This window comes from Amyelois transitella, chromosome Z (assembly GCF_032362555.1).
Source record: "Amyelois transitella isolate CPQ chromosome Z, ilAmyTran1.1, whole genome shotgun sequence".
NCBI classification, from domain to species: domain Eukaryota; kingdom Metazoa; phylum Arthropoda; class Insecta; order Lepidoptera; family Pyralidae; genus Amyelois; species Amyelois transitella.
Window position 1 is genome coordinate 4,742,554 of NC_083535.1, and position 26,921 is coordinate 4,769,474.

Here is a 26,921-nt window from a genome sequence, read left to right on the forward strand (position 1 = left end):
AAAATTATTAAGTAAACATAATTGTAACACTTAAAAATATGGTACACATTACAAAGTATTTCTGTTAACATTGGTATTTGTCAAATAATACTAATGTAATCTACTAGTTATAACATGGAATAAAAAAGAAAAACAACAAATAAACAGCAATACCAGCCATATCCATAAATCCAAAAACTACTTTACTTTTACGTTTAATTGTAGAAACTTTAATGTGATTGCATAAAAGTTTCTACAACATTAACCAGTCTTTCCCCAAATATTGATATGGCTTCAGCTATATTATTGCAAGCTGCAGCAAGTCCAGCCATATTCTCTTGCAATGCTCTAGCCTGAAGAAGCTCTGCCTCCACCCGCTTCTCTTCAATGGAAACAAGGCGATCTCTTTCAACTTGAAGTTGAGATCGCCTACCTCGCTCTCCTGTTGTTCTGGCAGCTTGACGACTCAACCTGGCTCGAATTCGAGGGCTTCTTCTCGGGGCTGTAAAATTAAAACATAATATTGGTAAACTTTATTTATTAACTAACATTTAGGTAATTAATTTCATATTATATATATATAATTATATAGATTTCATCTAGCTGAAAAAGGGGAAGAAATCCAAAGTTTGTACTCCCATTGCATAAAATAGAAAGACAAACTTACTAGATTGCAAAGAGGCTAAAGGTGGAGAGTGGGCTGGAGTTCCCGGTAGAGGTAAGACGATAGAATCTTCCTGTTGTCCTAGTGGTGTTGATGTTACACTGGCTGGCAATGGCTGGCTGGTTGATGGTTGGTCCTAATTACAATAATTCAGAATTAGTTTAACAATAGAAAAACAAATTTATCAACTCCATGGTTCTAACCTGCATGTTCCAATAAGTTCTTTGTTTAATTTAGCACTGAGGGGCAAAGGATTGTGGAATAAATATTTTAAATGCAAAATTTTATGCGATCTCTCTTTGCTATTTTAACTTCTTTAATAAAAATTATCACCTGAGATGGTAGTATTGGAACACTAAACTGAGAGTCCCCTTCTGCAAAACCCCTGCCACCAAGAATAGCCACCATTCTCTCCTCTATACATGTGAGTGGAGGTAAGTTGGCAGATCTACCACCTCCGGTTCGGTTGGCATCTGCATTACGCTGCCCTAAAACTTTCTTTAGGGCATATTTTTTGTCAGTCCAAAACTGAAAACGAATAAATAACCATTAACATTATGCATATTGATACTTTTTTAATAAAACATTTATGATTGAATAAAGAAACTTGTAAATATCCATAGAAAAATGCATCAACATTATCTTCACAATGAAACTACTAGCAATATTTAATTATTTATATATCATGCATTAAACATCTTACCTTTGTCCAACCTTTGGCATCTTTTTGCGTCCCTCCCATAGCATTTAGCGTAATGGTAATTTCTTCCCATTTTCTTTTAGTCTCCCACTTTGCTTGAGCGGAACGCAGATGACCTTTAGCTATTCCTGGATTTTCCTCCAAAAAATTCACCAAAGCTTCCAACTGGGGATATGTAGGCCTTGCATTCTGACTCATGTTCAAAAAGTTTTGATAGCGTATTAAAGGAAATATAACAGATGAAGTAAAAATATTAGACGTGTGAACAAACGAAGCTCACTCTTCGACTTACTTATAAAACCCATATCAATAAATAACATAAATTCTGTTAAAAAGGCAACACAAAACCACTTAAACATTTTTTCAAACATTCCAAGCACTTGAAAGTTTTCTGTTTTTACTAAATTTTTTTATAAACGCGCGCCCCTTTTTCTATGAAGTGTCACTGTCAAAGTTCTTTTTTAAAAATTGTGCAAAGGTATTTATTAATCCAATAAAATTCTTTAGTTTGATCGAAAATTAGTAACGTTTCACTAGTTATTGTGCCCTTATTTGATGTAAAATAGCTTATATTTACAGAAACATTACAAAATATATGTGTTTTTGGAAGAAAAGAAGTCATTGTAAATTTAAAATTTTAGATAGTAGTGTCACTATAAAGAACCTTTCATTCGATGTAGATTACGTCATCACCCGGAAATGGTTAACGGATCGCCATCTTAGGTTGATTTCAACTCGATCTCGATTTCGATTCGATTCGGCTCAAGAGTACCGTTTTGTGATCAATATCAGATTTTGTCGAGATCGAATCGAGATCGAATATCGAGATCGAATCAAAGTCAAGAGTTGGCCTGCTGATGGGAATAGATCGAATCACTAAACAAGCAAGTCTACACAGATTGGACACCAAATTAATAACGGAATGTTCATAATATTGCCACAGGAACCCTTCATTCATTACTTATCTTATTTTGAATGCAAACAAAACAATTATTGCATCATAATTAAAAACGAAAATTCTTATTTTGTTTTGATCATGATATTAACTATTTCATTAAGGTGACAGCTACGATAAGGGAACATTTAAAAAAAGTCGATAGGCGACATACCTTCCTGATATAAACTTGATTTAATTAAAAAAATTAAGGGCAGTATCGTCAAACAAAAATATAACGTCTTCACCAGTACCCGAAGCATTGAACGCGCGATGCCGTTTTTATCGCGTGAAAATCTAACGATGGTTCGCTATTATGATGTAAAATAAAAAAGCTATAGTTTTCGATAGGTCTCCAATTTGATTTGATCAAAAATCTCTTATTGGCGAACATTAAAGCATTAAAAGTTAAATTAGTTGCGCCACTCAAGTTCCAGACATCGCTTGAACTGCATTCGACTGCTATCGGGAAGTTTCGAGTATGCATATTCCGTGTTTACCGCGTGCGAACTTCTGATTCGATGCATAAGGCTTTGGCTTGAACTATAATGGTAAGCGAACTCAGAATTGTGTTTGAAATATGTGATTGGAATATCCTCGTGTTACTTTTCAGGTAATTCAAAACGAGCATGAATTTAATGATTTTTTTTCGTGAATCACTTTAGTAAGTTTATTACCCAACCCAGCTGTGAGCATTGTGACCCATTCAGTAGTAAAAAAACAATTAGTGTCAAGTATTATTTAACACTTATGTGTTTTATTAATTTTGCATTTAAATAATACCACAGTGTTATTTTGACAATCAAAGATAGACATATACATAGATTTAAATTTATTCAGTGACAACTGGCTGACAACCTAGACGTAAAAAAGGGAAGCGCAAAACAAGACGTCAGGTCCATAATTGGTGATCTGTGAGGATAGATTTTAAGCCTATATTTGCACCTTTTCCTTAGTTATTATTATCTTTGTTGTTTGTTTTTTTTATACATACATACATATATATAATCACGTCTATATCCCTTGCGGGGTAGCCATATCCAACAGTCTTAAAAAGACTGATAGGCCACATTCAGCTGTTTGGCTTACTGATAGAATTGAGATTCAAATAGTGCAAGGTTAGCACCTTGGTTACCCATCGCCTAAAAGAAGAATCCCAAGTTTATCCTTTAGTCGCCTTTTACGACATCCTTGGGAATGAGATGGAGTGATCCTATTCTTTTTTTATTGGTGCCGGGAACCATACGGTTTTAATATTAGTATTTAGTATGAATAATTAGTATGAAGAATTTACGGAAACTTAAAATAGGCACTAGCCAAAATGCTTAAAAAAGCTCGCGAAATTTTTAAAATTGGTATAAATATTTCTTATATTTTTTTATAGACCTGTGGGTGGGTTTTATTAATTATTTTATTGTACACAACAAATAACTAAGTTCGTTTAGTTTAACTTTATAGTTCCACATCTTTAATCAAAGATGGCGTTAGTAGTACAATATAATTTTAAAGTTAATATGTTATATTATTAACTAGGTATAATTTAAATTACTATGCTAAAGCTTAAAACCAAAGGTTGGGATAGTGTGGATACAGTGGAATTATCCATCGATTGAAAGCCGTCAAACCCCAGCCTTTTCTAAAATAGTTTGGGTGAGCTGAGTTCGGAGAAGTGAAGCAGAGTTTATGAATAGCTAAATTCTAGCTAACTGTTCCGTAAGTTGAAAAGCTTTAAAATGTTAGCTATTTCCACTTCTGGTACTAAAATTACAGAAGTAAGTTAAAAAGTTACTTATGGGTATTACATTAAAATTAAATGTTTTAGGATAAGTTTGACAATATGCGGTGAGAGATGATTTTTTTTTTGCTTTATTGGATAGGTCTTTGTTATTGTAAATGATATGAACGTTGCCTTAATCTGATTTGATAATGCCAATATTTCGGGAAATAAGTTAGTAAAAAGACTACTCCAGAAGCTGATTATGTTCCTAAATGCTTATTTTTACTACTCATGTAAGTAACTTATGTTTCAATTTAATAATTGAAATTCGACTCACTCGATTTTTTTGTATATTATGAAATATCTCCTCGACAATGTAACAAAATGAATTGCGCGACCTACTTTAGAAAATATACATTCAAAAATATGTCCCTCGTGACCCCTAGCCTCCTTCACGCTCCCGAGTAGGGGTAGTTCACAAGGGTTGTTACCTTGTGACTTAGGTACCTTCGGAGTTGAAATAATGTTCTCTTGTGTGTCACTTGCTCTTTCAATTATCTAACTTTATAAGATGAGACGAACAACAAAATTGTTTTTAACTAAGCTTAGAAAAAGTAAATCTACTTGATTGGATAAAACAATTGAGCTTAAACAAATTAAGGTAAAACAACGACTTTCCTTAAATTTCGCTGAACCAGTTGCTTGGATTACTTACAGAAATTATCTCGAACCCTTACATTCACGAATACTTGTTATTCTATTTAAAAAAGTTTAGATTAGAACAGTCTGGCGACATTTTTTGTTTACACGTGACAAACTCGCTGCTCGCGCGCGCTCTTTGCTCTCTGGACGTAAAGTTTTCCGGACAGTGAAAAAACGACGCCGTGATGTTTGTTCAACGTGTGAAAAACCGTGCATTTAAAAGGGAGTTTCTAAATGGCTGCCTATATTTCATTTTGTTGATTAAGGTAAACGTTCGTCATGCAAGCGACTTTAAATGCTCATTATTATAGCTATCATTATTATTTCGCAAACTATTGAAGCTATTTTGATGGCAAAAAATGTTGAAAATTGTAGTATCCGTTCCTACGTATCTACCTTATCACTGTGTTTTAAATTATTTAATGTACTGGGATAATTCCGCCCTTGTACATATTTTTTTTAATTCCAAAAATTGTCTGATTGCATTTTTTTTTGTTCACAAAGAGTTTACAAACAAACAAACAAATATAAATTAAAGACCCGATATGATCAGTAGAATATTAACTCTTTATTGTGCCACCATATAGAGGGAAGCTAGGGTTTCACTGGGTTTAGTTACATGTAAAAATCTTACACCAATAGACGCTTACACAACCCTATTTGGCAAACATGGATCAGACCGCGGCGTGGGAGGTAATTTAAATTTTGTAAACTTAGTAAAGCTAGTGCATACTAAGGTACTAAAATTAAGGGAATTTTAGCAAGGGTCACTAGGTTATAGAAGTCGATTGATGAGACCTTTTGCTATTGTCAGATGGCCATGTATTTGATAAAGGTAAGAAAGCTTTGTCCAGCGTCTTTATTCACGTCAAATCTATCCCAAATTCCTCTTTTCTAGAAATTTTCTAAGAATTTTGCTTGAGGAGCTTTTACGCAATGAAAACGATTAATTGATGTGCAAAAATAAAACTCGATAACAACTTATGAAATTTTGATATAGCTTTATAGTATACTTACTAGTCTAAATTTGCCAACATATAACATGAATTTGTCAACATATTACGAAAGCAATAAAAACCCTTAGAGACGCTTTGGAAGCTCTTATCTTTAATATTGCATAAACAGTAATAACACCGGTATGAAGGGTCCTCGAGGTGCTTCAAGCAAAAAATAAAGCTTAAGTGCGATGGTATAAATTATCAATGTAACAGATGCGGTTGTCTTTCAAGATAGTTACTGATAAAATGAAGCAGTGTAAGCAAAGTATACTAGCGGTTTTCCGCGATCTTAGACACCTTGAACACTTTAATTTTTAACTGCTTTGTAAATGTCTCAAAAACTTTAATTTGCATTCCTTTTGACAATTATGTATTTTTGCCTATAAAATGCTTATACCTATGCCACATGTCTTACATGTCGAGCGTCGGTGGTCGAATAGGTAAGATGTCAGGTTAACATGCGTGATGCGCATAAAAGGCTATTTTCGAAGTTATGGATATTAGTTTGAATCGACGCTCTTACGGCGAGGGAAAAGTCGTGAGATCCTTGCACTTTCAGGCAACTGGAAGTGTAACCATGGTCGATCTACTACGGGTGAAGTGCAAAGGTAGCAGAGGTCAGATGGGAGTCGCTTCGTGTAAAAACCTTGCGCACCCAATCCAGGATCCATGGTCAAAGGCATTCCCGGGGCTCATTTCCAGAGCGGTGAGGATGCAACCGTAACTAATGCCAGGAAGAAGAAGTAACACGTCTTACATGAAAAGTCGAATTAAATACCGAATTAGGTAAATACCGAATATCGGTTCAAGTTGTACCGTAATTCAATGTTAAAGTTGGATTGGATTGATGCGTACTGCAGTACTTTAAGTGAGACTTAGATTAAAATATATAAGATCTTCATTTTAAGTGTAAAGTACATTTTGGTTCCTTTAGATCGCATTGAATATGAAACCGTGTAAAAATATATTAAAGTAACTTTTAAACGCAGCTTAGCCCTCTCGAATTCGGCTCCACCTTCACGCGCCACTTATATGGCGTTATTACTGGATTTATAGATTTTACCGGGATTAAAAGTCCTTGTCTAGACTCTTGATTGTATATACGCAAAATGTCATGAAGATTGCTTTTGAAAATTTCGCTTTTATAATACATATAAGTTGGGATTGGAATATGGAGGTATACTTCTGTGATTTAAGTATTGGTTAAAACATCTTCCGATCACCACAAACCTCTTAAAATCATAGACCAACTACCGTATCTAGACAATATAACATGGTTTTCCAGTAAGAGCTGGTAGTAGACTGTATGGTTTCTTGCTGGTCAGAGGCATGGTTCGTTGCTGGTGTGAATTACTGTAATACAAGGCTTTAAGACTATAGAATAGATAGATATAAAAGTTCTATAATTTTATGTTGCTAATTGCAACATGCTGCGGCCTCAGCAAATACCTAGTGAATCTATGAAACATATTCAAATAACAATATCCTAATATTCTTTATTTTTATTGTGATGTCTATTATCAAACAACCTTCCAAAAAGCCTTCCAACATTCTATATTTCGACATAGCGACGACAAGTACCCTTAAATATCTTTTGAAGTAAATACCAATGTACACACTGAAAGCTGCTTCTCCACCGCAGTACAATATTAAATACGAGGAAATTTTGAAAGACTGCTCATTTACCTGGGATGTGGGAATGTGTCTTGAAATGTAATTAGTTTTTGCCTTGTCTGCTGTCTTTCAGGGCCTTGGTAGTAAATGTCTCTAGGAAATATTTCGATAAAAAGGATGTAGGCGCTAACAGACAGCCGAATCTTTTTTCCTATGCAATGTGCACTCGCACACTCAGATGGTTGACATATTTTAATGTGAGTGGGATGTCAGAATTGACAAATGGAGCGATCTTCTTTTCTTAGCTCCGTGGTACCAAGAATAAGTGCTTTCTGAATATTTTGCATCTCACCCCACTTAGCGAACTGTATTTGCCTCGCCTGAACATAACTCAGAGGTTAAGTGAAGAGCTTTTCAAGGAGGTCCATTATTTATGTTACTCGGTACTTACTTGATGTAAAAGTTTGGTGATAAATATTCCAGTCTGTTATAATAATTGATTTGAATTTTTACGACGTGTTCGAATCGAATGTAACGTCGGTGTCGTGTGGAGTGCCAGCACGGATCTTTAGAGAAGGAACCACCCATCTCTTTCAAACTTCTTTAAATCGGATGTGGTAAAAGGTGACTAAGAGAAAAGGCAAATTCACCTATTCAAGGTTCCCCTGCAAAGGTTGCGGAGATCAGACAGGAGTCGCTTCATTCGTAAAAACCTAACCTTCCCAATCCAGGATCATGATCAGAAGGCGCACTCGTCTTTCCAGAGGGGTGAGAAAGTAACCGGGATTAAATCCAGGAGGAAGAAGAATCTCGTGTCACGGTCCTCCACTGCCAGTGAGCGTATCTGTCAGGGACGGGTACAGGGTGGTCCTCTCTGTTTTTTCTGTTATCGCTGAACTGTTCACATGTTAAAATGAAAATAAAAATATTTACACTAGAGGTATGTACAAATTATGACGTTTGAAGATTGGGACCACTTAAAATATAGGTTGTATACTATATTTGTATCTATGTCTTCCCTACTAAGTAAGGCTGTATCGGCAAAGTCAAAATTGTGTGTTATTTTACTTTTTTAACGACTTACTAAGGTTCTTTCGATTAATTTTATGTACCGATTGATATAAAAATTCAGAAAGAATCAGATTTTAAAATTTTTTTCTTTATGTAAGTAATAAATTGAAAGAACCTTCAGAAGTAGCCTGTATTTTGTTACAAGAAGATTTGTTGAAATAAAATAAGCTAGATTAGTTCACACACCCCTGCTCCAGTCTGGCGAACGTCGCAAAGTGACAGAACAATCTGTGCTGCGGCTCCACTAGCTTCCGTCACACCACAACGAATGTCATTTATTAGTTTAATTCATTACATAACCATCTTCTGGAAATTCGGAGCGAATATTGGTGTTACAATAATTTTGATTGCTTTATCGATTACATGATTAAAGACTGTTTGGTTTTTTAGCGTGCTTTTAGTTTTGTCCTTAGTGTCAAGTTTTATTACTTATATTTTCATTTATGATATGCAGTTGCGAGTAGCATATCTCAGAGAGGAGTTAGTTCCCAAAAAACTTTCAGTTCGCACGGCTCAACTGTAACTTGCTATCTCAGCTTTAGCTCGCAGAGTGTCTGTGCTTGTCGAAATTTCTCTTGAAACGCCAAATCAGAATTCTAGTGCATCACATTCTAAATCTAGACGAAGTTAAAAGTTTCTTGGTCTAAAACGGATTTTTGAACAGAATTCTAGTAATATCTACTCGGTTTGACTCTTTGTTTATTTTTGTATATGTTACGTAATTTTTTCGCCCGTTAAATGTCAAGTTTTGGGGTAAATAAATAATATACATAACAATGAAAGTGGAATCATTACGAGGTACTTTTTATGGTCACGTTATTGGCCAACTTTTTAACCGAGTGGAAAAAGGTGTAGGTGCTTGGTTTATAAATCAATTTTGTTGATTCATCAGTATACGTAAACGCTAATACAAATGGTATTTTAATTCTGTTGATTTACAAAAAAGCTTAGTCTGCTTTAAATTAGTCGTACAAATAAACTCGTGTATTGTAAGTTGTGAACAAAGGACTTTACAACTTCGTTCGAACAAAGCCAGGAAGAGTTCGTTTTCAAGCTTTTCTTTAAAAATACCAGTGGCCTTTAAAAAAACATAGCCAGTGTTTTCTTTGACCCCACTGTCTAGTAATATATATAACAGAAAAACTTTCTCGGATCGAAGTAAACTTATGGTTTTACTAAGTTTTAATTTGAAACTCATCAGCTTTAGCATTAGCTATGTAACTCTAGTGTTTCAATAATGGATATGTCATGTTACAACCTCAATGGCGTAAAATATACTTTAATAAACACGCAAGTCAGCCGCTTAGGGTCCTGCGTTTTTGAAACATGGAGAAATACTTACGTGTTTATCGAACGACTTCAAAAAAGGAGGAGCTTAGGACATTTCACATTGGGCAAACCTAAAGGGCTCTTTCGCTGATGACAGGTGCCATCAGCTAGAATAGGCTAGGTAGCCTATAACATATTTACAAGTGGCAATATGTTACTAACTAGCTGCGCCACGGGGCTTCGCTTCTGTGGTAATTTGGGATATAAAGTATCCTATATGTTTTAATGTGTGTGTACTAAATTTAATCAAAGTCCTATCAGTAGCATATTTATTTATGTCTGGTATATGGTAAAAATTGTAACATGTCAGTATGTTAAAATTTTTCAGTGCTAGATTTGCCACTTCAAATCAAACCAAATAACAGTAACTTATGTCATTCATAAAGTTACTATTATGGCATTCTGTGCCAAATTTCAGAGTTGAATTTATTCGATATAAATTTGTGTATTTTGAAGGTGACGTGGTCCATTAACCGAATAAAGTTACGTCCTCGTGAAATGTCGAGCAAATTTCAGAAATATACAATATATTTTGTCAACCTTTTAGTTTCTAGTTGGGTGTAGAAGTCTGGTCCTAGATATAACGTGTTCTAGTACGTGTTATTTTGTTAAGTAGGTATTTTGTTTAGTTTTTTATTTCCTTTTATTTATTTTTGTGGCAAAGGTGCGTATTTACCATAAAGAATGTTTTAATTAAATATTAACTAGGGATATTTCTTTCCAAATTGATGATGATACCAAGGTCTTCAAGAATTATAAATAATAATCCTCTTTTGTTCCGGTTCCGTTCTGTGAAAACTCTGTCATTGATACCCTGGACGCAATGGGATTCGAACCAATACATTTCGCATGAATGAATAGTGCATACTACACACTAGTGAATAATATTATAGTGCATGTACTAGTGAATAATTTGTAATTAAATAGGTTAATGTTCTATTATTTGGCAGTAGTTGGGTAAGCTTATTTGGTATTCCGTATAGGTAGTAAAGTCCTAATAAACTAGATGGCACACAATACCGACCGCAACTTCAAGCCAGCTATGTAACTCTTATGAACCAATGTAAAACCACCCTACTTGTTAAAGATTTAGAGCAGAGAATGCTTTGTGGAACGTTCGTTTGTAATTAAAATGTTCATAAATCGTTTATATCTGCTCCGTACGTGTAATGTTATATTAAATAGTTGCTAAAGATGAAATATACTGTGCCATGTGTTTCTCGGAACTTACATCTTTTCGGTAAAGGCCGTTAGAAGCGACCAAGGGATTGCACTCTTCAGGGTCAACGCTATCTCTATTCTGAACCAAATTTTATCAAAATCGGTTCAGTGGTTAAGGCGTGAAAGGGTAAAAGACATACATAGTTTCTTTCGCATTAATAATATTAGTAAGGATAAAAAAATATTCAAACGTTTTAACTCGATAAACATTTTTACTGGGAAATCGCAAAATAGTGTTCACATTTTCAAGTGTAAACGTTATTTTGCGTTTCCTATGAAATATTTCACATTTCGCTTAAATTAAAAGTGCTAAGGGCTTTTGCGTATAATCCATCTCAGTTTGGTCCAAAGGTTCGACTGGCAGAGAATGCCTTGTGACATTATGTCCACCTGTTGTACATTTTACGTGAATAAAGTTCGGACGGATCGGCACCGTTAATTAATGCTTATCGGCCGCACATAACGTGATGTCCGGTTCTGACTTCAACCTCTTACCATTACCGTCTTTGTATGTCAGAACTTTTCTTTGTCGAAGGGAGGTTTACTTATCTTAGGTTCGTAAAAAAGGCTTAATGTTTCACAGACCTTAATATGATAAGGGAGATATGCAACCAATATCATAAATATTATCATGCGGTGTGCCCCGGCCCTTATTGGCTCATGTGAATCAATGTACATGTCATGTAAAACTAGAATAGCCATGGTGAAAATAAAATTTAACATTTTAAAATAATCGGTCACTTTATTTCAGTGCATTGCATAATCACACACAATAAAGTTTGGCCCTAAATGCGTGACATTTAGCCACTTCGGAAAATAATTCATTAAAATTTGTTGATGTGTACATATATACATATATGTCACTCTAAATATTTTTATAAAACTATAATGATATGTTTAAAATACTAAAACTTAAGGCATTTATAATTTTGTGTGTAATCGCATTTTGAGCAAAGTTTTATTGATCTCAACAACAACTCGAGCGCAGATGTTTAGTACCCAGTCAGTAACTGAGTATGTATATAATTATGTAAGCGGAAGATTTTGATAAAAATAATAACACCTTCGTAATACATACACGTTATTGACAGTTCTAAGAAATGAGACAAGAAGGGGAAGAAAAATATCCACTATAGTATAAACGTTCCATAAACAAGTTTATAAGAAAATATTTTTAATATTTAACGCTTGTAGCGGTGTCTGTAGCGACCTTAAGTTTGTGTTACGTTGCGCTTGAACTGTCCTTGAACCACGTCGCAGTTTCCCGTTGTAGCCAGGAGAAAAATAATTTTATTTCCTTTTATCGCATCGTGAAAATGTGGAAATTTATTTTCCGTATATTAATACAAGATGTGTGAGAGTGGCCTTTATCGACACGTTGCGAATTCAACCAGAGGCTATTCTGTGAATACTGCCTCAGATTCCACTGATATTGATGTTTGATTGCCGGAGATTGAGTTACAAACCAGTGGCTATTTCGTTTCGCATAGTGGTTTGAACTAAGGGCGGTTGCACACTGGAAGTTTTGGTGATTTTTTGGATGGCATACCTAACATGCTGCGGATTTGGCTTGGCTTTTAGAAGAGTATCCCATCGCGCAAGGTCGATGGCCGCATCGATCCGGCGAGCGAAGCCGCGGCGCCTGTGCGGCACCGCACACGTCGCGCAACAGGCCCTACCTAACCTTCTCTGTGTATAGCAAAAACACAGCCTTCAGTTCCAAAGAGGGCGTCCGAGGACGCAGGCGGCGCCCCTCAGCCGTCGCGACCGCTCTGTGTAAACCGATCGCGCCGCAACTTATTACTCTGTGATAAAAAACACCAAGTTTTGTTTAGGTACAGTAGCCGCATGCCGCATAGCGTGCCGCATCGTGCCGGCTATATTTGTTTTCGCATTGCCATGGGTGCGGTTCAACAGCACTTGCGAGCGCGTGTCCGTCGGGGTAGGCAGGGGTCACCACGTGATGTATAACAGTAGATCGGCTCCTCTCGCCCCTTTACGATGCATCCCGATTCTGCGCGTTGAAGCCGTAAACTAAAAGCGTTATATTTCATTGCAGCTGATGCACATCGCCTGCATTGCAAATTGAAACTTACGTTAGTGTAACGTAGGTCCGCCCTTATTTTGTATGTAGTTACGACTGTTTGGCCTGTATCAGATGCAGTAGTAATTCGTGTACGCGGGGCGCGTGCTCGTCGCAACTTAATTAATGTTCGGGTGCCGCCAAAACTTCGAGAGCTGTTTAAAAAATTTACATCCGCCAAATTTGGGTAAACAAAACCTTTGCAATCAAAGAGATTACTTTGACTTGAATGAAAGTATGTATTTCTTTTACGTTTAATTGAGGGTTAGTATTTTAGGTAATTTTTACCTTGATTTATTTAAATAAATCTATCTCAGACTGCATTTTTCTTTCACACTTTAACTTTTTTGGCTGTTTGGGTTTCAGTCTTCGACAGTTCCTATTTGTTTTGTTGGGTTACTTGACTTGGTGTCCACCCTTTATTCCCAATAATGATTTTCCTTAGTAGTATATTTTGTTAATTTAAGAATATGTTTATATAAATTATTAATATTTATTGTTGTATGTATTGTCAATTATAATGGTGTCCGTCGCATGAACTGCGTTGTTGTACATTTATAGGCCTTACCCAAAAAATATGTAACTTGACCTGTTGGAAGCGGTATGTATTTATCGTCTTCCTGTAACTTTGATAACGGCGTTCTACCACTCAATGTATGATTTTTGCCCTCCTTCACCAAATTAAGGTAAAAATAAATTATCCTGTTCATGAGTGCACCTGAAAGGTTGTGCGATTCAAATAGGCGTCGTATTTACAGAAATGGTCATTCACACGACTCTGTCGAGAATGGGACGGTAAGGAAAATGATAATAGTGTAGTTTGCATATTCTGCTTTTACCGGTATGGTGTGGCCATTCTTAATCTTTACCCAAGTACTCGGCCATCAGTTCTATACGCCACGTGCCCCGCCCAACGAGTTCAACGAGTAAATACGATGTGAGCTATGTATTTCAGATTACTTCCCCATTTCTATGAATCACATCTCGTCTTTATCCATTACAGAGTTTAGAGAGCTAATAGTATAACACGAGTTGACTTTTGAGGCCTCTTTTAACTGAATAACATACTGATATTTGATTGTACAACTCACTAACTAGTATTTATTACCATGGTATCAAGGTTCTTAGTCGTATATTCCTATTTAAACCTCGAATTTGATTTCCAGAGATTCCTCGGATTGACAGAATTAGCTCGTAACTGTCATACATTCATGAATTCATGCCTTCAGGGTGTATCGGTAAGTGATACATTGAGAAATTGGTTAGCTTAATAAATTTGAATTAACTTTTACGAACTATTTTGCAGTATTATTTTCGTACATAACTGCATACATACAATCACGTCTAAATCCTTTGCGGGGCAGACAGTTCGTAATAATCAAGATTTCGTTAAAAACATACAAACATACAAATCCTTTCTCTTTATTAATAGTGTGGATGTGGGTTGACACCAATTCGGGAGTATAAACTATGAAACAACAATAAAAATGTCAAATCCCAACTAATATTATAAATGCGAAAGAATTTTTTTTTGTTTTTTCTTATCTTGAAATTTTGCGTACTTTTTATACCTAATTCATTTTAAATTAACTCGGGACACGAGGAAATTAATATTTATCATAATAGAGCGTAGACTCTGTATTTAATGTTATTTTAATACTATAATTAGGAACCTTATCTGAATTTTGGCACAAAAATAAATGGTCATATAAATGGCCATTGGCTTCACTCTTATCGTTTTTTCGCAATTACGTCGTTAACTACTGTTAATAAATATTATGGGTGATTATACAGATGAACACATTTTCTGATTTTCTCAATATATTACCCTAATCCTAATAAGACTATCTGAATGAGACTTTACTATAAAAAATTACATACAACCCTGAATTGTAAAAAATAATTTATATATAAAATAAAATTTCTTCATCATGATAATTAATAAAGGAATATCCTATATTGGGATAGCCTTATAAACTTGGAATTCTTCTGTTAGTCCATGGGCTAATTACCTGACACTATTTGAATCTCAATTCTATCATAAAACCAAATAGCTGAACGTGGCCTATCAGTCTTTTCGAGATTGTTGGCTCCGTCTACCCCGCAAGGAATAAAGACGTGATTATATGTTTGTATGTATAATTGATATCATACTAAAGTAAGAAATCCTACAATAACCTAAAAAAAATACAACATCGAATGTCATGTTTATGGGCTTCAAATATATGAAATTAAGAATATACCTACGTACTATTAAAATTTGTCAAGTGATATAATACTGCAATATTCTACGTGAAGCCAAATACATAATAAGCACCTACAAAGTAATATAATCATGTGCGACTAATTGTAGCAGTAGTAGTATTTCGTAGAGTTTCGTAGATTCAATAATCTATAAAACGCTACGAGATGCTCCTTTATTTATTATTACATTAAGGGAATATGAATTACAATTCACGAGCTGTTTATTTTAGAAGCATCAAGCAAATGAAAAAAATATATTTACTGTAATAAAGTTAACTACGAAGTCCTCCGGAATGCAACGTCTCTCAATTTAAACTTCTTTAGTTTTATAATGCACCGTTTGTTTTCCGGAAGAAAAAATGGACCATTCTTCGTGATTCGCGTCCAAGATTATTGGTACGCTTACTGTTCGTCATATCACAACTTTATCCCTTACGCGGTAGATAGAGCCAACAGGTTTGTAAAGACCGATAGGCCACGTTTAAACAAATGAAAGGGAAAGAGTTGAAGAATTTTCAAGGTTCAAAGTAGCCTTGGTGACCCGATAAGACAGTAAAAATCATTACATAGATTTCAGTCCTAAATGTTTGCTGGCGAGCTGGTATTGCACTAGGCTATAGAGGGAAGCACCCGCAGAGTTTGTACAAATTAAGGACGCATTGTGGCTATCTCGTTCATCTCCCCTGGAAATAGAATACTGACATAAAGAGTATAATCTTTCAGAAGTATTACGATTTTTAATATAGACTTTATAAAGTACACATTGCCCGATCTAGGAACAGACCAGAAACAGGACGATAAGTAGCCTTTTGATTTTAGGCCGTCAATACATTCAAAATTATTCTTTAACCAATGGTTATATTAGAAACTAAGGTTTAAAGTGGTCTCAAAAAATGCAATAAAAATGCACATTTCATGTTGTAAACAGGTCCCTTATTCCATTTTCCGAAAGTTTTTTTATAATGGTATGAATTTTGATAAATGCAGGCAATTAATCCGGCTGTGAGACAAACGGTTGAATTGCAACCGGTAACGCGTGTTCAAAATGCTACGTTACATGAGTATCAAATAAAAAGCATCAGATTTTTAAACCTTTATCGAGTGATTATTTTTGATAGTTTTTCAAATCAATACAGTTATCAACACGAAAACCTGATATACCGTATTTTGAGAGGCAATCAACCAGGCTGACAGGCAAACATGAATGCCGAATTGCAACCGGAAATTCTTCTACAAAATGCTACGCTACATAAAAATGAAATTAAAAAGCATTAGAAAAACTATCATTGTATTCGCCAAGTGATAAGTTTTTCTAAACAATACAATTACTTACAGTCATGTGATAAACTGCTACAACATTCTACGAAATGCTACGACGCTACGTGGACCGGCACTACGATATTTATATAGAAAAATGTAAGTGTGAAATTGAGTGACAGGATAGAACAGCTTGATAAGGAAATATTCTGATGTTGGAGAAGATATAGTGACAGGAATAGAAAAGGGAATGCTTTAATGGTTTGGTTATGTATTCATAATGTATGTTTTTACTACATATGTATTTATGGGCAATAAAGATAATTTGTATTGTATTGTATGTGCGGAGGATGAATGTAAGCAGTTTGACTCAGAAATTATACAAGAGGAGGGTAAGAATAATGTTGGACTGAGAAGACCTAGACGAAAGTACCTTGATCAAATCCAAGACGTTCTGGCAAACGATTACGTCAAAAGAACCCAAAACTGATGAGCTTGTATGAAGAGAGTTATGAATGTGGATAAAACGAAATAAATGTGCAGGGATCGTGATAAGTGGAAATATGTAGTCTCTGTCTCTTCTCCGAAAAAGAGGCATGATTTTAATGTATGTATAAAAACTGTTAACTATCGTTTTTTGCTTGAGCAAACTTTCAATTAAGCTCGTCTGCAATACGATATAGGTAGAAGGAGAAGATAACTCAATTTTCGACTGGCAAAATCCATTTCCGGCGCCGAGATATCCGTTTCACCGCATGAACTCCGCAGTTAACCACACTAAACCCCAAATATCAAATTCAACGTTAGACTGCGGACTAACCGCCGGCCTTTGTGGATTTTGCCATTCGTAGTATTATGAAGGAATGATATAGGTATAACATTCAACAGTGATATAAGTATACGAAGTAGCATGTTTAATTACGTGCACTTAAAAATTAAACACTAAATAGGTTTCAGTGAGGTTAAAAAAATAATAAAAAAATGAAGCATTGTCGTTAAATTAAATAAACATAGAACATTTTATACAAGACAAATTGTAATTGTTTTCTAATCAAAGATACTATTTTTTACAAATCGCATATTGTTAGTGTACTTCAAATGTAGGGAGTCCAAAACGAAACCACATAAAATATAAAATATGCGTACAAATATACAGAGGAAGTATGATTTTTCATAGCCGCCGCCATTTCCTAGGTCTGGCGTCCATGTCAATCGAATTAGGGGACTCGCAACGTGGGCGAAAATATATTAGGATATGTATATATGTATCTAGGCTGTTTATTATCTGTAATATGATTTAACCATTACTACTCTTAGGTAGTCTTAGGATTATATTCCTTCTAGCGTTTGTTTCGGTTGCTGGAGAAGATTCCGGAGTCGGAGTGTATGACCACACAGCGACTGTCGTTTAACCTCCGTGATCCTGAGTTAAAAGGGGAAGCTATTAAAATTAATACTGGGTAACCCCATGACGACAGTCCTCAGACCCCCTTAAATGAGTGGAGTCGAAGCGGTATGGTGGCTGAAGTAAGTGGGTCATTGTTTAAAGGTTTCTTGACGCGGGCACTCTCTTCCTCTCTTCTACTACCTTTCTTAATTTTGGCAACATGCCGAAACATTCTGCATCTGAACCGAACTGAATTTACCTGCATAGGACCGTTTGTAATACCAAAATTCATCTTCCCCTTTGGCCCCACTACTTTAGCCACGCTTGGTCGCAGAAGATGATGAGACTTAATCCCGTTCCCTTGCAACCGAGTCCAGGGATGTGGAAGTATAGTTATACCCCACAGTAAGGCTACTTAATTGGCATCGGGCCAAGCTGCTGTGGTCGATGGCCACACTGTACTGAGATGCAAGGCGACAAAGATTTGGGAAATAACGCAGTTTAGATCACATAATCAATTTTCAGTTAATGGATGGAATACTAAAATTATAAAAACGGAATACTTGTAAGAGTGCTTATTTTCTTTGTACGTAATGCACTGTTAGAAAATTGGTTCTTTTTTTAAAGTGCCGGCATCGGTACAGCCCTCAGTGCTCAGTGCTAGAGTAACAGTGGAAAATACCTATCCGTTAAACTTATTTTACTGACGCTGCTAATTCTAAAAATATACTATCTAGAGCACATGCAACCGTAGGTACATAAATAATAGCGGCAGAATACCCGAGGGAAGGAAAATATTGAACAATGCAGGCTTTTAACTTTTGTATGTAGGTCGCCAACGAATCCCGACGCTCCGTCATTCCTTATGTCGGGAACGCGGTAACCGCGCGCGTTGTTGGCTTGAAAGCCTTCGCTGTTAACCCTCCAAGCAAAAGTAGTGTATAATAAGTTAGAAGTGTAGTGGCATCGTTGCAGTTAATTTGTGGAAAATATGTGAAATTTTTTTACATTTAAGTTGAAATCGACGGCCAAAACATGTTCTGTTGATGAACAACCACAATTTTCTTATTTACTCCAGGTCACAGGAAAATATTTAAGAAATGGTTCTTAGCTATGTTTTATGAAAAGCAAATCACCCGTCTCGCTAGGATTAATTGTATCTGCTTAAATGTTACCATGTTTGCATTTCAGCGCTTGGTGTCCGATCTCGGAAGAACATCGAATAAATAATTAGCTTGGTATTAGCCGTGAACGAAAAATTATAGTGCAAGGGGCTACCCTTAAAATTATGCTTAACCCGGGCTTTGATAGCTTACCGCTTAGTTCCTGGTATAGTAATATGGTTACACAATATCTACATATCTAACTGCTACACGAGCTTATCTCTATTGATTTCATGAGAAATCGATCTCGTCATATGAGAGCATCACGCGATTAATCTTTTGAATGCCGCAAGTAATACTGACGAACGTGCTTACTACACCATGAGTATATTTCTGCTTATACAATGGTTTAATGTTAGGATTTATAAATCGATTATGTAAAAAACATTTTTGATTAAAGTGGCTCAAATTTGAAGTTTTAAGGTATTGCTGGCATGCCAATGAGACTACATAAGTACCTTTCCTTACGATAGTTTATGCTCGTAAAACTGAGTGTAGAAAACATAATTTCTCCATTTTTAGAGTACCGTAGAAAACAAGTAACCCTTATAGTTTCGCAATGTCTCTATGTTCGTCTGTCTGCGGTTTTACTCAGAGACTATATATGGTAGAAAGCTGTACTTTGGTATGGGTCTGTATATTAATAATTTCAAAATAGACATAGATAATAAACAATTTTTTTTAGGTTAGCTCCCGTACTAGTAAAGTGGGGGTAAATATTTTTGTTCCACTAACCCATTGTGTATCGTTAAATAAATATTATGAGGTTGAGAACAGTATCATTTCTCGATTTAGGGACCCGTTTCTGAACTATTTGGTTTTAAATTAATTTTTTTTTTGTTAGAGGGAGATAAGTGTCTATCTGCTCAACTGTAATATATGGACTCGTGAAAAATAATTATTACGAAACTAAAGGAAACCTATTAGACCTAAGTAGTAAGTAAAAACTTGTAAGTGGTGGGGGATCAACTTAAAAATGCAGTCGGAAAAGTAAAATTCCATACAAATTTAATTGAAAAATAATTGACGGTTTGTAGTTACGTAAAACCACTCCTCAAATATAAATTTATGAACAATGTTAATTAAAAAATAATAATAATAAAGCAATTTTAACAATAATAATACCTAATTGAATAGCAGCGTGTTTACGTTCTCGGAGCGCGGTGCTTGGCAAACTGTTTCTGTATAGTTCTTATACGAGTAAGGTCTAGTTTTTAGATATTTGTGAGTGTGGACTCAAAGTTGGCATTTCCAATTACGGAACCCTACAATGCGCATGATCCGACACGCACTTGACCGGTTTTTATTCATAAAATGAGTGTTAAATAAAAAGAAAAAATATTGACGGACTTTAATTATCTACAGACTTGTTGGCAGAAATAGAAACTTCATCCATTTTTGTAAAATACTATATATATTTCTAATAGATTTCTTGAGGTTCATGTGATTTCATGCATACATAAATGACGCCTCTTTACCGGAAGGGTAGGTAGAGACTACATCTATCCCCTTGCCGGTACAACAATACTAAATACTTCATCATGCAAGCTCATCGTTTTAGTGTAGGTACTTATTATTTGACAGCTTTTTAAGTACAAAATAGTACTGATTTTTAGCAAATGTATGAATTAAAGCATAATATATCAATTAAAAAGTTGTACTGTTTAGAAGTTAAATAGTTTTTCAGATTCTACTTGGACCGAACTGAAGTCGGACGAAATGGAAAAGAGCGTTATTGTAGTTTGTAAAAACAGTAGATTGTTTTTTCATAAATAGGTAATATAAGTTGAGATCTGTTGAGAAGTAAAATAGTTTATCACTTTCTAGTTAGTTGATACTATTTCCACGGAATGTGAAAGCGTTCTGTTAATAATAAAAAAGGTTTAGTCGTTTCATCGGAGTTAACTATATAAAAGTTATATAATTGATCACTTTTCAGGCTGTCCGTATGAAGTGACAAAAGTTGTTTTGAAACAAATAAACAAAACTAAGCCAGTTCCATTGACTATTAACGTTATTGATAGACGAGCAGAACATTGAATGAACCGGCGCAATGCCCTATAGGCGGCGCCCTTGTGTAAACCTCAACTTTGACCCCGTACTTCGCCGCCCAGCCATTCAAGGGCAAAGTGCAAAGTGCACTGCGAGTTATTATATTTGACGAGTTACTTTCACCTAGACATCTACGATTTTGTTTACCAGATTTTTAAATTCTTTTTATGTCTTTACATATACACACGTCTTTATCTCTTATGGTGTAGGCAGCGCCACGAGTCTCGATAAGATTTTACACGATTGTTTAAAAAAAAGTTATAAATTGAAAGAGTAGTAGTGAATTTCTTAGCAATTTCATTCGGCTTTAAACAAGGTGGAGGTTCTCAGTTCGACTGCCGAGGTGTTTTCATAACTACGTCAATGTTTTAAAATGGGAAAACGAGGATTTTTAAAAAATTAAAAACTACTATTTAACTTAAAAAGGAACTTATAGGTCACTATTTACTCGATCAAGTATCAAATCTTCTGAAATTTCGGTGGAGTTAAGTGGAGCTTCTTCCATTCATCTATTTTATCTGTTAAGTGTTATTAGTTGGTATGTTGTACCAAGTACCAAATACGGCATTAAATTTTCCATACAAATTTAAATCACATCAATAAATGTTGTGTCACTTAATTGAAGATACATACGTCTCTTTACGTAGCTGTACCTACTCAAAATATGCTCACAAAATTTTATGAGAATCGGTCAAACCGTTTCGAAAGAGTAGGGGAACGAACATTGTGACACGAGAATTTTATATATTAGAAAATTATCCTTGCTGCTTTTAAAGCAAAAAAAAAAAAACCATGGCTTTGTATTTTTCTTATCAGGCAGTCATGGCAAATGTCAAAAGTCGTACTGGAACGAAAATTTTACTTCAACTCAGGCGGAGCTGCGGACAGAATTTAGTATTACATAAAGGTCATATTCAATTGCAACAACTGTCCGCACGTGCATAGATACCGATGCGCTCAATGTTCCCTCGGCTATTAATTATTCCGTAGCTGTAAGTAATTAATGCCTTTGTTACGCCATCCGAGCGAGGTGAGGCTATCTACGCGAATTATATATGCCCGTCTGGTACGATTTCACTTTACAATGTGGTGTCAAGCAATCTCAAATTCTTATATGTTTTACTTTTACACGTGTGCTTTCTGGGAAGTAGATGGGTCTGTCTATGTCTTTAGACAAAATAAACTGTCAGTGGTCGAGTGATTAAGGTACCCATATTAAAAATTAATTTTTCTGATTCATATACGGTCGGTAACAGAAAAATTGATGAAAACATCGTGACTTAACCTCCATACATACATACATATGGTCACGTCTATATCCCTTGTGGGCTAGACAGAGCCAACAGTCTTGAAAAGACTGATGGGCCACGCTCAGCTATTTGGCTTAGTGATAGAATTGAGATTCAAATAGTGACAGGTTGCTAGCCCATCGCCTAAAAAAGAATTCCAAGTTTGTAAGCCTATCCCTTAGTCGCCTTTTACGACATCCATGGGAAAGAGATGGAGTGGTCCTATTCTTTTTTGTATTAACCTCCATATCATTTTTTAGATAACTGAATGTGTTACCAGCATCTAGTATGGATTAGGTTACCCTGCAATGATAGAAATATTTAAATAAAAATTGTAATATTAATATCTTAGATCATAATTCCAGACAAGAGCATACGTCTTTTACTAATTCAGAACGGCTGGACGATCTGTTGATGGCGGCCAGATCATTCAAATGTAAAAAAATATGTCAAAACAATAACTGCTATTAAATAAAAAGATTTGCGTCGAAATTTAAAAAAAGTGTACCTTTGAGTAATGGGGTACACTTTTTAATAATTAACTATTACCATACTAAAAATTAATTGATAATTAGTTTGAATCAAATGAGGAAGCGAGTCAATCGCTCGATATTACAAGGACAAGAAGTAAAAATTTTCTTTGAATGGTAAATTTTATTCTTTCTTTTTTTAATATCATCACGCAATGTTGGGGTAAGATTGTTTTTTGATTTGTTTGGCAAATAAACTTTTTGAGTTTAATGTCTACAACCATTGGTTGTTTTATTTATTCCTCGAAATAAGGTAAGTGTGACAAATAATTTAAATTAAATGTTTATAATTTAGTTAAGTTCCAGCGAAACATGTGCAAATAAGAAGGTGATAATAATATGTACTTAATTCATTGCATGCATAAGAGTAGTGTAGAAGTACCGAATATGCTCGAATGTTATTTATTTTAGTGTTTACAGCAAGTAAAATATGGCTACTCCGTTTATTTTTGTTGTAAGGCAGAGAAAGAGAGCAAAGCTTAAGAGCTTTAGTGCATTAAATACTCAAGCGGATTGGTGTTAGGGAGGTAAACTTTGTGCTTGGTAAAAATAATGCAATATGAATTACCTTGATAGCATTAAAGCGATCTAGTCTATACAAATCGCAGATTAGTAACTTGTAGCAAAGATTTCTACAGGAACATATTTCATGACCTTAGCCTGTTCAGTTTACGTCAAAATTAGAATTGCAAGATACAAAAAATTCTCGTGATTTTTAACCAACAATATATTTCTTTTAAATTTTGTAAAGAGAATTTTTTTTTACACTTTTCACAAACATCGTTTTGTAAAAAACCGCCCAAGATAAACGTTTGATTGATACAGTATTGAAAAATAAATTGAGCTGTTCGTCGTTCGCTTTATTTTTAGAATTTCATCCGTCCGCGTCAGTTTCAGCGAGAGGTCAAACCAAATTGTTTGCATAGACGGCGGATAGATATTGAAATTGTTAAAAATAGGATGCCAGGAATTTTCGACACCAAATATTTTCTGAACCGCTAGAAAACAATATCTGTTGAACTCATACCGCTTTAGTTAATTTTATAATTTTTACTTTATCGCTATTCTTAAATTTGTTTGAAATACAAACAAAGAGTGAATTACCCAGATTCCAGACACAGCTTTAATATGGCAAAAACGGATTTTTCGACCACTCGGATATTAGTAAACTTTTTTTTGTACATATACAATAAAAAGATCATTTAATGCTTTATCCTGTGTAGTCTATTACCAGCAACTATCGTTATTTCGGTTAAAATCTATTTGTAATTGGACTGGTAGACTGCCTTTAATTAAGTAAATATATTTATATGGTATACTAGTGGCTCGCCACGGCTTTGCATATATAGCCTATATTCACCCACACCCAGATGATATATATAATACTTGCGCAAAAGTGCAGCTCCATGAAGGCTTGCGAGATTTTTAAGTATGTTTCTTATTGTAGGTCTATACAACTATATTATATGTTCAGTTATTCTCTATAATATTTTTACATTTTATTTTAATACTAGCGACCCGCCCCTGCTTCGCACGGGTGCAAAATTCGGAAAAAATTATACATAAAAACCTTCCTCTTGAATCACTCACTCTACCTGTTACAAAAAACCGCATCAAAATTCGTTGCGTAATTTTAAAGATTTAAGCATACAGACAAACAGACTAAAATAGCGACTTTGTTTTATACTATGTAGTGATAAGATAACATGTATTTTTAAATTACTATGCTAAAGACAAGCCCAAAAGGTCTTATAATATTTTCATAAAGTGTTCTTAATGTCCAGTATATACACCGGGATAAATAATAAATGTAGCAAGATTCCTTATAGTTAAGACTTTAAATTATTTTAAAGTATACACAAGTGCCAACAACGGCTCATTTCTTTTTGCTTTTGTTCCGCTCTAAGGGGAGTACTGCTGCTGATTGCTTTAGCGATTAGTCAGTCTTTGTACTGTTTTCTACTTTTTTTTCACTGTATATTATTAAAATTATATTTGCCTTTTCTCGGTAAAATATAAACCTTAAATATTTTTAGCCTTATAGTGATAAGGTTTGAGCCCTCCAAACCTTGACCAACCTCAGTACTTATTAGTACCGATAAACTCGCTACAGATCACCTGGGGAGTTTTTAGTATGCTTTTATATTTCAACAGGTTCTGTTCCTAGAAAACAGCTATATATTAATTTATTTCAAAATATTGCAACCAGATGGCACGATGCGTCAGTAGTTTGCTTGCACTAGTACGGAAAATCAATGTTTTCACTAAGGGGGGAATGCGTTTCTCGATTAACAGCGCCATCTATTAGAATTTCCCGAAACTATGCCGTCTGCATTTCCCGGTGCAGTCTGTATGCGCCCTCTGCATGTTGCATTTCGTAGTTCTGCCGGTATCTGCTAGATATCGCTGTAACATGTATCAAATAATTACGTCTTTATCCTTCACGAGGAAGACAAAGTCGAAAGTTAGAAAAGCGATTTAGATATTTGTAGTTTTGTTAATGAACATTCTAGTATAAATTAACCACAAACATCTCATGCTTAGGTGAAATCTAAATCCATCTCGCATCAAAGAAAAAGAGAGAAACCCAGAAAAATTATGAAAATTCCTGGGTTTTATTAATTTATAACAACTGTAATAATCAAATACGCGTAAATAATATTAACTTTCATAATAAACTTTATCTCGAATAAGAACAAATGCACCATAGTTTGGTTTGATTTATAATTTAAAATTACCCACTTTTTGTTAATAATTAATTTTGGATAAGGACTTATTTGAACAGTGATGTAAGTAAAATCAAATTAATATTAATAGTCCCTGTTGCCAGCAACATGTTTTACAAAAAACTACAAAGGTTAAGAAGATTTAGTGGAAGGAATGATTTGCTGTGCTATCTTAGGCTGTGGTAAGATAAGCCATATTGCCAGTAATATAATTACATATTTATTCAGGAAATGGTTCTTTGACAGACATAATTTTGATTTTCTAAGTATTAAGGACTAGATTTTACCCGTAACTTCGCCCGCGCGAATTTAGAGCTACCTACAAGAGAATACAGGATTTTCGAAAATTCAACAGAAACCGTTGGTAGTTTTTACCGGAATGAAAAGAACCTACCATTTGTCATTCTCCGGACAAATAATATCAGTAGGTAGACCACAGATTGAAGAGAAAATAACATCTGTATAAAATATCATGTATGTAATAAAAAGAAGATGAAATGATCCTAATCTAATAATGCTTAAGCCGCAAATTATCTTGACCCAGCCAGAGAACTGTAATGTAACATTTTCCATTATTCTCCGCGGGCCCACACAGCTAGATTAATTTTATAACTCAACAACAAATAAACCAATTTAAAATACAATTAATCGCAAATTATAGTACTTTGCAATAAGTCCATTGAATTTTCATTCAAATTAAAATACAGAAAATAAACATGTCCATTATCCTCATCTCGTGGTCTTTTATCGAAAATTTCAAAGATCTATAATTTTTTTCCGGTACGCAAGGTACACTTTAAGTATTAAGATTGGGAAAGAGGAAAAGGCGTCAAAATAAAAACTTTTATCGTACAAAATCTCTTCGCGTTTATGAAAGATAATTGTTTTAGAAATTACACAGTTGGTTGAATTAAGTGTATATTTGGGATCTAACAATTTTGAAATTTGCATTGGGCACAAATATAAGTATCACCTTGGAATGAGGTAGGTAGAATCAAGATAAAAATTTTCACTTAGTATCTACAGATAACTTTATATTCACCACAAAGATATGACAAAATAAAACAAAGAAGGCGGCCTTGTCGCACTTGTACGAACACAGGAAATCCAAAAATTATCATATATACCGCCAAATAACTATCGCTATTTCGCTTTTTATATGACGAGTCACGGGATAGCGATAGTTTTTCGCACGATAAAAATGCCATGCCAGGCTACGGGGTCTGAGTAACTGCCTGATGATGCTTCTCAAGTTAAAAGC

The 26,921-nt window shown here is 34.8% G+C and overlaps 2 protein-coding genes across 11 annotated transcripts in view; one reads left to right on the plus strand and one right to left on the minus strand.

Annotated features, from left to right (window-relative positions):
* Nucleotides 1–26,921, plus strand: part of LOC106133912 (coiled-coil domain-containing protein AGAP005037) — a 144,118-nt gene that overhangs the window by 18,293 nt on the left and 98,904 nt on the right. The gene's annotated exons all lie outside the window — the stretch shown is intronic.
* LOC106133914 (uncharacterized) lies at nt 152–2,201 on the minus strand. Its single transcript, XM_013333779.2, has 4 exons — nt 1,347–2,201; nt 977–1,171; nt 647–779; nt 152–481 (listed from the first exon to the last, which is right to left on the minus strand). Exons 1-4 carry the CDS (start codon nt 1,539–1,541, stop codon nt 210–212), a joined length of 795 nt encoding a protein of 264 aa, XP_013189233.2. The 5' UTR covers nt 1,542–2,201; the 3' UTR covers nt 152–209.

Excerpts from the sequence above, each read along its gene's own strand:
- LOC106133914 (XM_013333779.2), bottom strand. The coding sequence starts at position 1,541 with ATGAGTCAGAATGCAAGGCCTACATATCCCCAGTTGGAAGCTTTGGTG. Across the intron at positions 1,172-1,346 it reads ATGCCAAAGGTTGGACAAAG|TTTTGGACTGACAAAAAATA; the intron begins GTAAGATGTTTA and ends ATTCGTTTTCAG. Across the intron at positions 780-976 it reads TTCCAATACTACCATCTCAG|GACCAACCATCAACCAGCCA; the intron begins GTGATAATTTTT and ends TATTGTAATTAG.